The 15,427-nt window shown below is 41.1% G+C and overlaps 1 protein-coding gene across 1 annotated transcript in view; it reads left to right on the top strand.

Moving 5' to 3' along the window:
* Window positions 1-11,178, top strand: part of LOC124719643 — a 163,856-nt gene extending 152,678 nt beyond the window's left edge. Inside the window, exons 9-10 of the mRNA XM_047244857.1 lie at window positions 10,092-10,271; window positions 10,452-11,178. Coding sequence (XP_047100813.1) covers window positions 10,092-10,271; window positions 10,452-11,178 — 907 coding nt within the window. The remainder of the gene's footprint in view (window positions 1-10,091; window positions 10,272-10,451) is intronic.
* Window positions 11,179-15,427: the final 4,249 nt, after the last annotated feature.

Here is a 15,427-nt window from a genome sequence, read left to right as displayed (position 1 = left end):
ATCATAACAATTGTACCACTTCAGTTATATCGATACAACACAATGAAAACCTCTGAAGAAATGTACAAAAGTGATTTTTATTGTCAACTCAACAATCTTATCAGTGATGATAATAGCATCAGCTCCATGACGTTATCAACAATATTATCAAAATTATCAATATACCGTAATAATAGTTGCACTGATTCAAGAATGTCTGTGCATGACACGATTAAACTGTTAACATTATCATTAGGATGATAAAACATTCCAACACATTGCTTTTCATGGATTTTATCATTTCTGTCCTGGTTTATTTGGTTAAGTTTTATAAAACTGCTGCTGTTCCGATTCTTTTCTTAATATAATGAAATGACTCTTACACAGAACTAATCCAATACACATAAGAAAGTTGATTATGGCACAACAGTTTTCACAGAAAAACACCTAAAGGTTTCTAAGACAGTTTTCCTGTATCTCATGCGGGTCAGATTTCCCTGTATTGACCCCGTTAAAGAAAACACTCTGTATGTGTAGATACACAGTGTGCCCAAAAGTATCCAGACGCCCCCAAAAACATATGTTTTTCATATTAGGTGCATTGTGCTGCCACCTACTGCCAGGTACTCCATATCAGCGACCTCAGTAGTCATTACACATCGTGAGAGAGCAGAATGGGGCACTCCGTGGAACTCACGGCCTTCGAATGTGGTCAGGTGATTGGGTGTCACTTGTGTCATATGTCTGTACTTGAGATTTCCACACTCCTAAACATCCCTAGGTCCACTGTTTTCGATGTGATAGTGAAGTGGAAACGTGAAGGGACACGTACAGCATAAAAGCGTACAGTCCGACCTCGTCTGTTCACTAACAGAGACCGGGGACAGTTGAAGAGCGTCGTAATGTGTAACAGGCAGACATCTATCCAGACCGTGACACTGGGATTCCAAACTGCATCAGGATCCACTGCAAGTAATTTGACAGTTAGGCGGGAGGTGAGAAAACTTGGATTTCTTGGTCATAAATGCCAAACGATGCTTCGCCTGGTGTAAGGAGCGTAAACATTGGATTGAGTGAACAGTGGAAAAACATCGTGTGGAGTGACGAATTGTGGTACACAGTGTGGCGATCCACCAATACCGATAAAGAACGCCATGAACTTGTAAGTTCAAGTTGCTGTGTAATGAATTTAAGTATGTGTTGCTGTGTGCTGAAGGTAGTTTGATTTTTAATTTAGTTTCTCGTGGTGTTTAAGTGTCCCCCTTCCTCCTTCCTTTTAAACAGGTTGCAATTGTCTTCTACCTGTTTTTGCCGCAGAGTCTCAATTTTGTCGGAATCCAAGTGCCTCGTACCTCAATGTCTCAGTGACATAGCCAAAAAGTATTTTCTAGGAATGTGCATGTGATGTACACAACACAGTTGTTACAGTTAACTAGATCTTCCATTATTTATTTTCATTGTAAATTATGGAATGACCAGGTCCAGTTTCACATCACCATCACAGTGAAGTGATGCTATGGTCAGTGAATACAATGAAGGTTTGACACAGTGGAAATACGTCATAATAACCACAGTGAAAATGTTTTTGTCATATAAAAAGTCGACAGCACGATGAAAAGTCCACTTTGAAAGTTTATGGAACTGTTACAGTTACACGTTTGACATTTGCTTTCCGAATACGAACTTTACTCGTGAGAATTATGTGGAGATATTATGTTTGCCGGTATTGAGCTGCATAGATGTTACACAGTTACTTTCCAATCGCAGACTGGGTGTCATTCTTTTATTATTTAAAGACTGGCATGTGTATGTTGTCTCAGAAACTACATAGTGTTTTGAAGAGTTGATTAAATTTAAGAGTCTCTTATTTTGAAGGACTATGAATCTTGACTGTAGTTTGATTTATGCAGTAGGATGCAATCTAGTAAATTGAAGAAGCACAAGGAACCGTATTATACACCAGCATCGGGGATACCTCAATTGGAAGAATGGCAGTTATCTTTTGATTTGTAATCATTAATGCAAATTCCTGTAGCTTAGCAGCTGAATTAATTAGTGAGTTGTGTCGTCAGATTTGGAAAAAATAAAGCAACAAAAGTACAGTCTGGACTTCCAGTGTCAATTATCTCATAAGTTAATTAGATTTATGAGAATTTTGGTACATTACTGGGAAATCGGGGCGAGTTAGTCTTACCTTCTAATTAACAGCGGTATTGTCAAAACTGTGTACATTAATGGAATCAGATTATTTAAAAATAATCATCTAGACAATATATTGAAACAAAACTCAGCCCAATAGCTGACTTGAAATACACTATCCAGTCACATTAATATGACCACCTGTCAAAAAGCTGAACACCCACCCTGGGCAGCACAGACCGCTGTTAGATGTGCAGAAGAGAGACAGTGGTTATCTGGAAGTTACTGATGGGGATTTGGAGCAGTGTCTATTGGAGTGCTGTGACCAGCTGCACTACGTTGCTCGGTTCAGGATCCACGACGGCAAAAGCCCGATTTGTGGTCGGCAGAGTACGGTAAACTCATCTTCGAGCTTGTTAAACTGCACGTGTACACTGTGAGATTAGATTAGATTAATTATTCATTCCATAGACCCACAAAAGAGGGGATCCTCCTGGGTGTGGAACATGTCTGATAAACACATTACAAAAATGTAATTAGAAAAACTTGAGTTTTTCAGCCAATAAACAGTAAAATTATGTACACGAATTAAAATTAAACTTCTAATATTTACAGGTGTAATACTTACATATGCTTTCATTAAATCCATCATTCACGCAATAGCTAGTTACTTGGCTATTACTACCAAGTATTGACAAAAATTAAAGTAAATTATTCATTTCAGTGATCCTCAGTTAAGAACAGTCAAATTATGTACAATATTTAAAATTAAACTTCTAATATGTACAGACTTAAGACTTACATCTGCTTTCCATACATCCGTCATTGACACAGTAGGTACTTACTTGGTTGTTACAACCAAGTATTCTCAAAAATTCAAGTATAATAAATTTTCAATAAAATGGTCTACTGCACTTGTTGGGAAATTCATGGATTGATTAGGAGGAGTTTGCCACCAAAAATTCTTTTAAATTATGTTTAAATTGTGCCTTGTCTGAAACTAAACTATTAATGGTTGCTGGTAACTTATTGAAAATATGCGTTGCTGAATACTGGACTCCTTTGTGGGCAAGAGTAAGTGATTTTAAATCTTTATGTATATTGTTCTTATTCCTAGTATTGCTACTGTGTAATAAGCAGTTAGTTGGAAAAAAGATGTATTATTTACAACCAACTTCATTAAGGAATAAATATACTGAGAAGCTGTGGTTAGTATGCACAATTCTTTGAATAGGTTTCGACATGATGTTCTCGGATTTACACTACACATTACTCTTCTTATACGCTTCTGTGCTCTAAAAAATTTTTCTTGGTTTGTGGAGTTACCCCAAAATATGATACCATATGACATAATGGAGTGAAAATAAGCAAACTGTGCCTTTTTTTATATATTTATATCTCCTATGTCTGACATCATTCGCATTGCAAACACAGACTCGTTTCGGCACTTTAGCAGTTCGTTAGTTTGTTGCTCCCAACTGAATTTATTATCAAGTTGTAATCCCAAGAATTTTACACTCCCAGCTTCCACTATTTCCATGTTGTCATATTTTATACACACACTAGGACACCTCTTGGAAGTTCTGAACTGCATATAGTGGGTCTTTTCAAAGTTTGACAGTGAATTGACTATGAACCACTTATTAATGTTAGTAAAAATTTGATTAGCTGGCCTTTCTAAATTTATATTTGATTTACTATTTATTGCAAAGTTTGTATCATCTGCAAATAAGACAAACTCGGCATCAGGAAATGTAAGCTGTGTGACATGTTGCGTTGTCCTGCTGGTAGATGCCATCGAGCCAAGGAAAAGTAAACTGCACAGAGGGGTGGTCACGGTCCCCGAGGATAGATACGTACTTGCGTTGTGCCTTCCAGAATGACAAGATCGTCTAGGGAATACCACAAAAAACGTTTCCCAGACTAATAACGCTTCCTCTTTCGGCCCGGACCCTTCCGACGATTGCTGCAGGGTCACACGTGCCGATGACCGTCCGTCTGATGGGGCACAAAATGTGATTCGTCCAAAATTTCCATCTCTTGCCAGTCAGTGGATGTCAGTTGTGGCGTGAGTGTGCAAATTCCGGGCTGCATTGCCGACAAACGGCAGTCACCGTGTGTGCACGAACCGGGTGCCTGCTTTGGAGGCCCATATGCAGCAACATTTGCCGAGTGGTCATTGAGGAGACACTGTCAATAACTCCTCCGTTCATCCAGGGAGTTCAGTTGCTCAAGAGTTGCACGTCTACACGTCTCTGCACCCGTCGTACATCCGTGTTATCTGTGGCCCGTGGTGCACTACAGTTACCTCAGCATCAGTGGCATACAAACAGTTGACAAACTCAGCCATTTTGGAAATACTTCCTGCCCTCCCCTGGCTAAAGTGTCAGTGATCGTGTCCTTTTGGACATCAGATAAATCGTTCCATTTCTGCATTACAATAATGACTTCACTGTTTGTTTTCAGAGCTCCACTCCACTGCTAGTTCTTCCCCTTGCCTTCTGTGAATGGTTTTTATTTATTTATTTATTTATTTATTTATTTATTTATTCCATGTGATCTGATGGGACACAGTGTGTTGCAGATGTCAGAAAATATCATTTAACATTGTTAACATATATTAACATAGGCCTATAGTATCCTAATGTATTATATTGCTCAATGTTTTCAATTTAACGCAAACAGCAAGATTACTGTTCTAAGTATTCATTTACAGAGTAAAAACAGTGACACAACAAATATGACTTCACGGCTTTGCTAAATTTTATGTTGTCATCGATGGACTTAATACTAGTGGGAAGATTGTTGAGCAGTTGGAGGCCCGTGTGGAAAACTCCCTTTTTACACAGTTGAGTGTTTGTACGTATAACATGCAGGTTTGCGTTTTTCCTGGTGTTGTGTTCATGTATTTCATTATTTTTTACGACTCTGGGGTCAGTTGGCATTGCCGGCCGTTGTGGCCGAACGGTTCTAGGCGCTTCAGTCTGGAACCGCGCTACTGCTACGGTTGCAGGTTCGAATCCTGCCTCGGGCATGGATGTGTGTGATGTCCTTCGGTTAGTTAGGTTTAAGTAGTTTCTAAGTCTAGGGTACTGATGACCTCAGATGTTAAGTCCCATGGTGCTTAGAGCCATTTTTGAATCAATTGGCACTATGTGTTTTCTGAAAAATTTTAGTCTCAAGAATGTAGAGGCAAGGCAGTGTAAGGATTTCCAACTTTCTGAAGATGGGTTTGCAGGAGTCTCTGGGTTTGCTCCCAGTAATAATCCTCATTGCTCTCTTCTGGATTCTGAATGTGCTCAGAGCAGTTGGAGAATTTCCCCAGAATATTACACCATATTTTAGGTGGGCTTGTATGTAAGCGTAGTATGCACTGGTTAATGTTTTCAGGCTAGCACATGTTTTCAGTACACTCAATGCATAACAGCCAGTACAAATCCTGGCATTTAACTTTCCTGTATGTGTATTACATTTCAGGTTATCTTGAACCCACAGACCTAGGAATTTGAAAACAGTGTCAGTATCTATTGACTGGTTATTTATAGTGACAAATGGCTGAGAGGAATTTCCGTTTTGTGTTGTGTGGAAGTTCATGGAAGCTGTATTTTTGGTGTTGATAGTTAATCTGTTGATTTTTGCCCAGTTGCTGAGTTGATCAGTAGCCAAGTTCACAGCTTTTTGCACAGCCTCTGTATTCTCCCCTTTGAGGAGTACAGTTGTGTCATCAGCAAATATTATTGTTTTGTGTGCATCAACATTCAGGCTCAAGTCATTAATATACAGGAGGAAAAATAGGGGTCCCAATACTGAGCTCTGTGGAACACCTTGCTTTACAGTTTTATTACTTGATAGTATTTCGGTTATTGAGTTGCTTTCTCTATTAGTATATTTCATGCTGACACTCTGCATCCGATTAGTTAGGAATGTAGCAGTCCAGCTGTTTGCAATTCCTCTGATACTGTAATGTTCTAATTTTTCCAGTAATATTTTGTGGTCAACAGTGTCAAAAGCCTTTGACAGATCCAGAAATATGCCTGTTTTCTATCTAACAGTTCTTAAAGCGTATTTATGCAATCATATACTGCAGTTTCAGTAGATTTGTTGCTTCTGAACCCATGTTGAGCTAAACTTAGTAAATCTTTTTTTTTTTTTTTTTTTTTTTTCAATGAAGTCCATCATTTTTTTGGACATTATTTTTTCAAAAACTTTAGAAAAGCAGGATGAGATTGAGATAGGCCTGTAGTTATTCATATCTTTATTATCTCCTTTTTTGAAGACAGGAATTACTTTAGAAAGTTTCAGAGCTTCAGGGAAGAACAGTCACAGAGGTGAGTTAATGGTTCACCAATTGTGTGTTCACAATTTTTGACTACAGCTGCTGGGATACCATCAATTCCAGCTGAATATGAATTTTTTAACTCTCTGAGGGCTTTTGCAACATCATTTTCAGTGACTTTGGTAATGAAAATTGACTCTGCACATGTGTGATATTTTTGGTTTGCTGGTTGGTAATTTGTGTTAGGATTATTTTGGACCAGTTTTTCAGCTATGCTTGTAAAGAAATTGTTGAATGAGTTCACCACAACTTTGGGATTAGATATAGATTCATTGTTGAGTTTGATTTCTATGTTCGTGTGTGAAGCTTTCATTTCCCCACTTTCCCTTTTTATGACATTCCACATTGCTTTTACTTTATTGCTGGATTTGTCAATGTACTCCTCATTCTGCATCCTTTTTGCTTGTCTTATCACTTTTCTTAGGATACATGTGTAGTTTTTATAGTATTCTGTTAGTTGGGGGGAGTCACTACTTTGTTTACATAACATGTGGAGTATTCTTTTATGTTTGCAAGAGATTTTTATAGCTGGTGTAATCCAACTCTTGTTTCTATTATTATTATTATTATTATTTATTCTTACTGGTTTTTGCGGAAAGGCCGCTTCAAAGTGGTGGATCATTTTGTCAAGAAATATGTTGAATTTCATGTTGACATCATTGGCTGTGTACATCTCTGTCCACTTTTCTTTACTAAGGAGGGCATTTAGCTTGTTCAAGTTCTCTTGGGTGAAAAACCTTCGTAAAGTTTTAGGTGGGACTGGGTTTGAGATATCTTTGCTAACATCGACCTTTAGAATGACAGCTTGGTGGTCGCTGAATCCTGCATTGTATACTTCTAGAGTTGGGTTAAGTTTATTTCTATTTGCAAAAATTTGATCTAGAGCTGTCTTGGATGTGGGTGTTATTCTAGTGGGCTCATTTACAAGGCCATGCAGATTATAAGTTTTTGCAATGTTAATCAATGTTTCCCTGTTTCTGTTGTGAGTGAGAAAGTCTATATTAAAGTCACCACATATAATCACATCCTGTTTCCTCTGACTTATTTTGGATAGAAACAAGTCCATTTGTAACAGAAAATCATTAATACTACTGGAGAGGGGACGGTAAATTGTAGTTACAATTAGATTTAGATCTGTAAGCTTTATGGCTGCACATTCAAAGATCTTATCTGTTCCTATTTCCTTTAGGGTAGGAAGTGGGCTGTATTCAATGTGTTGTTTGATGAAGATGGCAACCCCACCATGTCAATCATTTGATCTGGAGTACTGTTCACACAATTTGAAGTTGGGTAGTGAGATTAGCTTAACCACATCAGTGCAGAGCCAGTGCTCTGCTAGGCATACTACTGAGATATCACTGAGTTCACTGGTCAGCAAAATGCTTAAGTCATCAGTTTTGTTTCTCAAGGATTGGACATTTTTATACTAGATTTTCGGGTCTGAGTGGGGTTTACTCAGGGGGCTCGAAGTCATATTTACTGTGTCACTGACCTTTAGTTTAAATTGTGCTGTATTCCAGGTATGTTGACTTCTGAGCTGTGCTGGTTCTGTTGGTCGTTCTTGGCAGCCGTCTCATCTTCCAGGTGGGCCTGAAAAGTATCCACATGCACTTCACACTGTTGAGGCATCACATTGACATTTTGGAGGGATGTCTCGACAATGTTCACCGTCTCGACAATGTTCATCATCACATTACTGATCCTTTCAGGTTACTGACCTTTTTGAGGGGTCAGGGGGTTTGTGTTTCGTCTCTGTGACCCATTTGTCTAGTGTAGTTTGCACAGTATGGCCACTATTACTCTTTTTATTTCCCATCTTGTTTGTCTTTATCCAATTGCTTATTAGCGTCTGTTTATGGTTTCTGACTTTTGGTTTCTTATTGTCCCCCATAGTTATCAGGAAGGCCAGTCTCTTGCAGATAATCTCCTTGCTACATTTGTTTAGGTGTAAGCCATGTGTTGTGAAGTGGTTTCTGGCTGGTCTCTCTATTTCAAAGTTCACAGCAATTCTTTTTTTGTACGCATGTTTAGCTAAATTCAGAGCCTGTATCAGGTGGAGGTTTGTAGTATTAATTTTACTATTTAAATTTTGAACATCATATCTCCTGGGTATAGGATGGATAATGATATTCATTTTGTGACTTAGAGCGAGTATTGGTTCCAATGGCTCTACCACATGCTTCAACATTAGATCGAGAGGTTTGTCTATGTATTCTGCGTTTTTTATCACTTCTTTTAGTGGGGTGCCAGGTTTTACTATGCTTTTTACCTGGTGTGAGGGCCCTAGTTTGTCTGGCAGTATTTGAGCACAGTCTCTTCCATGACTGTCACTTAATATAAGTACTTTCATTTTTTTCCAAGATTTTCTTGCTATGTAACGTTCTGGAATTTCTTTCATTTTTGTCCTGCACATATATTGGTGCTTGAGAGATTATGTTCGTCGGCGGATTATTCGTACACTTTGTGACGGATTGTTCACTTTAGGTTAATTTTTGCGTAAGATATTGTGCAAAGTTTGACTGTAAATTGACCTTGCTAGCATCTTGCACCCGGGGGTTATCAGTAGTTACACTTTTAAAATCACTTTCTGGATCCATTTCACGTAGGCATACCCCCACATTAGCTTTGTTTTCCATTGCAGTTTGTTTACGTGCAGATTTTACAGGGCTATGATCACACGTGGCACTAGACAACACACGATTTCTGAGCATTGCATTCTGAGCACGATTTCCGGCTTGACTATTTCTCGTAGTACGTTTTCCCGTCAGATGCCAGTTTTTGTTACCGATATTTACGTTCGGCGCGCAGATAACGAGTTCATTGTTCGTGGTTTTATTGGTTACTGCCACCTCAAGTTCATTACACTTCACTAATAGTTCATGATACTTCACCAGTAGGCTTTCAAGCTTCAGGTTGAGGTCCATTATTTCTTGTTTCAACGATGTAATTATGTGATCCTGCGTTTTTAGAGTACTGTTCACTTTGGATTCAGTTGCTTGTATGATGCACTGGCGGCATGTCCACTGTTCTTCACTGTTAAAGTATTTCAGGTTAACTTTGACGCATTTTTCGTGATACCAGTAATTACAGTTAATACACAGAATACCTCGAATAACTCTTTTCGAACATATTTTGCACTTATTACGCTCGAAATTCGTTGGAACTGCGGTATCGGCAATTTGTACACTTTTACCTGGTGCCATCTTACACTTCAATGCACGTTGATGTCTAACATATGTATTGGTCACATTAATGTCACTGGACAGCGTATTTATCAGTATGTTACATAATGTTATGTATATATCACTTAGGTATCTGTAAGAAAAGTGAATAATGAGTGGAAAGAAAAGATTCAAATATTAAAATGAGTGCAGTCGTAGCAGTTGGGACGGTTCCAGCTCGTTATGTCTAATGGTGACTCGGTAATAAGTCAGAACTGATAATAATACAAATTGCATGCCCTCGTGCTGACATACATACTAAAAAACGTAAAAGATTGCAACTTACCTTTTGACTTGTACTCCTAAATGAGAACAGCTATACTTTCTAAAAACTTTTATAATTCTCCATACTTAAAAAATAAGTACATTGTGCAGTGCCCAGTGTTGTAACAATTTCTCTCTTCTGTTTCAATTAGGAAATTGAATGATGAGAAAATTGACAACTTTGACGAGCGAGTCTTGAGGGAGACGATCGAGGAGTTCTACACGATGCGGAAAGCGGTACCCACGCTGGGGAAGCTCGTGTCCGCCCTGCGAGAGAAGACGGGCCTGGAGTGTGAGAGCGCCGCTCTGAGGAAGAGGTTGAAATCGATGGGGTTCGTCTGGAGGAAGGTCGAAGAAGAGGACGGGCGGACCTTCTTACTGGAACGGTTCAGTCTGGTGCGGTGGCGCTCGCGTTTCATCGTGCGGATGAAGCACACGAGGGAAGTCGGCAAGGAAATCTTCTACCTGGACGAGTCGTGGATCGACACGGGTCTGAACTGCGGCAAGTGCAGGGACGGAAGAGCGGCGGGCGGCGGCGGTGCGCTGGTCGTCCGGAGCGTCGGATCCCGGAAGGGGTTCGTCAGAGAGGCCCAGCTGTCGTTCCGCGTCGGGTCCGCGAAGAATTGGACCGGCACCGCCGACTTCGAGAAGTGGTTCGAGACGGGCGTGCTCCCGAACCTCCCGCCGGAGTCTGCCGTCGTGGTGGACGGTGCCCCGCACCACTGCAGGCGGGCCGACCCGGCGCCCTGCGTGTACGATCCGAAGTCGCACATGGTGACGTGGCTGCGCAGGAGGGGCGTCGCGTGCGACGAGACGATGATGAAGTACGTGCTGTGGGAGTTGATTCGGGCAAACGGCGGCTCTCGGAAGGACTACATTGTCGACCAGATGGCTTCCGTACGGGGCCACTCGGTGGTCCGACTGCCGCCGAACGTCCGCGGACTGAGTGCGGCCGACCTGGCGTGGGAAAAAGTTGTAAAGTACGTCCGACAGCACACGGCCCCGGGGCTATCGTTCGCCAAGCTGCAGAAGGTCGTGACCGCCGCCTTCCAGAGAGTTACTGCCACAGACTGGGAAGGCTACTGCGGGAAGGTGCGGGCCGTCGAGGAGGACTACTGGAGGCGCGACGGTGTCGCGGAGCGAGCTGTCGACGACGTCATTCTGAACCCCGGCACGCCCGACAGCGGTGACGAGAGCGAGGACTCGATCACGGAAGACGACGAGACCGAGAGCGACTGAGTGGGAGCGGTTCACAATTGTGCGCCTTCTGGCTGTCGATGTCGTAAGTCTTACGGCTATCTGGTTCTGAATTCGTATCGATTTGCTTACTTTTATTTTACGTGTCTGGTCGTTTAGGACTAGATTGTGGAGCACATCTCTGTGGTCGTGGATCCTGATATTAACATCACAAAGGTTGTTGTTGTTGTAGTGGTCTTATTTCTAGTGTTTCGAAAGTTTAACTTTAATTATAATCACCCCGTATTATACTTCTCTCTGTGAATGGTACCTTGTTGTTGTTGTAGTCTTCAGTCCTGAGACTGGTTTGATGCAGCTCTCCATGCTGCCCTATCCTGTGCAAGCTTCTTCATCTCCCAGTACCTACTGCAACCTATATCCATCTGAATCTGCTTAGTGTATTCATTTCTTGGTCTCCTGCTACGATTTTTACCCTCCACACTGCCCTCCAATACTAAATTGGTGATCCCTTGATGCCTCAGAACATATCCTACCAACTGATCCCTTCTTCTAGTCAAGTTGTGCCACGAAATCCTCTTCTCCCCAAATATCTTCAATACCTCCTCATTAGTTATGTGATCTACCCATCTAATCTTCAGCATTCTTCTGTAGCACCACATTTCGAAAGCTTCTATTCTCTTCTTGTCTAAACTATTTATTGTCCACATTTCACTTCCGTGCATGGCTACACTCCATACAAATACTTTTAGAAACGACTTCCTGACACTTAAATCTACATTCGATATTAACAAATTTCTCTCCTTCAGAAACGCTTTCTTTGCCATTGCCAGTCTACATTTTATATCCTCTTTTCTTCGACCATCATCAGTTATTTTGCTCTCCAAATAGCAAAACTCCTTTACTACTTTAAGCATCTCATTTGCTAATCTAATTCCCTCAGCATCACCTCATTTAATTCGACTACATTCCATTATCCTTGTTTTGCTTTTGTTGATGTTCATCTTATATCCTCCTTTCAAGACACTGTCCGTTCCGTTCAACTGCCATTCCAGGTTCTTTGCTGTCTCTGACAGAATTGCAATGTCATCGGTGAACCTCAAAGTTTTTATTTCTTCTCCGTGGATTTTAATACCTACTCCAAACTTTTCTTTTGTTTCCTTTACTGCTTCCTCAGTATACAGATTGAATAGCACCATTTAGTCACAAACATACGCCACAATTTTAGATGAACAATTGGTAACAGGTAGGTTTCTTAAATTAAAATGCAGAATGTAGGTACTTTTGAATATTTTATTTCGGTAGTTCCAATGTGATACATGTATCTTTGTGAACTTATCATTTCTGTGAACGAATTCTGTTGCAGCATGATTACCTGTAAATACCACATTAATGCAATAAATGCTCAAAATGATGTCTGTCAATCTCAATGCATATGGCAATATGAGTAACGACATTCCTCTCAACAGCGAGTAGTTTGCCCTCCGTAATGTTCGCACACGCATTGACAATGCGCTGAAGCATGTTGTCAGGCGTTGTCAGTGGATCACGATAGCAAATATCCTTCAGATTTCCCCACAGAAAGAAATCGGAGGGACGTCAGATCCGGTGAATGTGCAGGCCACGACCAATCCACCTGTCATGAAATATGTTGTTCAATACCGCTTCAACCACACGCGAGCTATGTGCCGGACATCCATCATGTTGGAAGTACATCGCCATTCTGCCATGCAGTGAAACACCTTGTAGTAACATCAGTAGAACATTACGTAGGAAATCAGTATACATTGCACCATTTAGATTGCCATTGATAAAATGGGGGCCAATTGTCATTCCTCCCATAATGCCGCACGATACATTAACCCGCCAAGGTCGCTGATGTTCCACTTGTTGCAGCCCTCGTGGATTTTCTGTTGCCTAGTAGTGCATATTATGCCGGTTTACGTTACCGCTGATGGTGAATGACGCTCTGTGCAAAAAATCTGTCATCGTCCCGTAATTTCTCCTGTGCCCAGTGGCAGAACTGCACACGATGTTCAGAGTCATCGCCGTGGAATTCCTGGTGCATAGAAATATGGTACGGGTGCAGTCGATGTTGATGTAGCATTCTCAGCCCTGACGTTTTTGAGATTCTTGATTCTCACACAATTTGTCTGCTACTGATGTGCGGAATAGCCGTGACAGCAGCTAAAACACCTACTTGGGCATCATCATTTGTTGCAGATTGTGGTTGACGTTTCACATGTGGCTCAACACTTCCTGTTTCCTTAAATAACCTGTCTATCTGGCTAACGGTCCGGACACTTGGATGATATCGTCTAGGATACCGAGCAGCTTACATAGCACACGCCCGTTGGGCATTTTGATCAAAATATCCATACATCAACACGATATCGACCTTTACCGCAATTGGTAAACGGTCCATTTTAACACGGGTAATGTATCATGAAGCAAATACCGTACGCACTGACGGAATGTTACGGGATACCATGTACTTATATGTTTGTGACTATTACAGCGCCATCTATCACAAAGCGAAAAAATTGGTCCAACTAAAACATTCATATTCCTTTACGTACTACACGAATATATAATAAAAAATGGGGGTTCCTATTTTTTTTTTTTTTTTTTTTTTTTTTTTAAAGCACACACACACACACACACACACACACACACACACACACACACACACAGACACAGTTGATATCCGTTTGACCTATGGCAGTGCCATCTAGCGGGTCAACCATAGCGCCATCTGGTTTCCCCCTTCAAGCTAGACGAGTTTTGTTCTTTGTAGTTTTTTCGTTTGATACTTACTTCATGAGATATTTGGCCCAGTCACTATCAGTGGACCACCCTGTATAGTGTGTGTGTGTGTGTGTGTGTGTGTGTGTGTGTGTTTGCTAGTGGTGTTTTTTGTATGAAAAAGAAAATAAAAAATAAATTTGTGTTCAGTTTGACAGTTCTGCTGTCACATGTTTTTGTAACAAAAGATCAGCTTGACAGTCTAATGAACATTCAAGTAGACACAGGCTATGGATTTTTGTAATATATAGTGGGAAAGTGTAGTTACCACAAATCTTGAAAGTTTCTTGACCAAGTTACTTCAAATTTTTACACGATATTCTGTTGACTATCCAGACAGAAATGCACATAGAAAGTTTGAAGAAATTGTGAGGGGGGACGGGGGGGGGGGGGTTATGCACAGAGGGAGTGGGGAGGAGGAGATGAATGGAGGGAGAGGGGGATGAGAAGATGCGAAAAAGGAGGGGGGGGGGGGGGGCAAGGCGTTTAGGAAGTATATGCAATTCACATACCTATTTAGCAATTGCGAAGAATTGCAGTGTTTGCTAGTGTGTTATAGATTTGGTGTAACTTGCTCCAAGCAATTACAGCGTTTTGTTGGGAGTAGAGAGACACCCTGAGACAGTTCTGCACTATCCTCATGACTTGGGTCATTAGAGCTTTTGTGATTGGAAACCTATTTTCTGCACGCATTTGATGACGGGATACTGCTACGTACAGATGCCTAATTAGTGGAGGTAACAATAAACATACATTCTCAATGCAGTCAAGTAAAGCGAGCTGTGTCTCTGACAGTGAATGGGACAGTGGTGCTTGTGTAGCCTGGCGAGTTGTTAGCACGCCTCGAACAATTTTGAACTCAGATTGGGAGTGTGTTGGCACTTTTGGGCAGGGAGGGTATTTGTCTCTGAAAGTTGCCAATGTGTTGTCATGCCCCACTGTGATGGACGTTTGAGGACCATTGTGACTTGCGAAACATTGGAGATCTGCCCTGTAGTGGTTCCACGTGGCCGTCACCAGCTGACAACTACCTACAAACTGTGGCTCCTAGGTTCTTGGAGAGATGTGACAGAAATACGATTTGTGGGTTTTGAGGGAACTGGGAGGGGCGTGTATGCAACCGTGTCCACGTGACCAGTTTGGCCCCCAGCTGACCACCAGTTTCGTCCAAATTGCTGGTATATGCAGGGTTTGGCCAGAAGTAGGAGCTCCAGATAGCCAAGCATTTAGAAAGAATAGCATTTTTGGCCCGGATCGGGTGAGGCGGTTGTCATTTATGGTTTCCAGGTGGCCGTCGATGCGCAGAAAGAGTACCGAACGGTAATTTGAGGGTCGTGCTGTCAAGTCCCTTTGTGGAAAATTTATTTTTAGTTTTTTTTATGAAGATAAATCAAAATAATACTCCGTGTATTGTATTTATTAATGTTTTTGAAAGTGTCATCAAAAGGAAAGACAAAGGTAAATTTGGGATTGTGAATGAATTTCCAAG

This window comes from Schistocerca piceifrons, chromosome 11 (genome assembly GCF_021461385.2).
Source record: "Schistocerca piceifrons isolate TAMUIC-IGC-003096 chromosome 11, iqSchPice1.1, whole genome shotgun sequence".
NCBI lineage: Eukaryota > Metazoa > Arthropoda > Insecta > Orthoptera > Acrididae > Schistocerca > Schistocerca piceifrons.
This window is presented reverse-complemented; position numbering and strand designations above follow the sequence as displayed.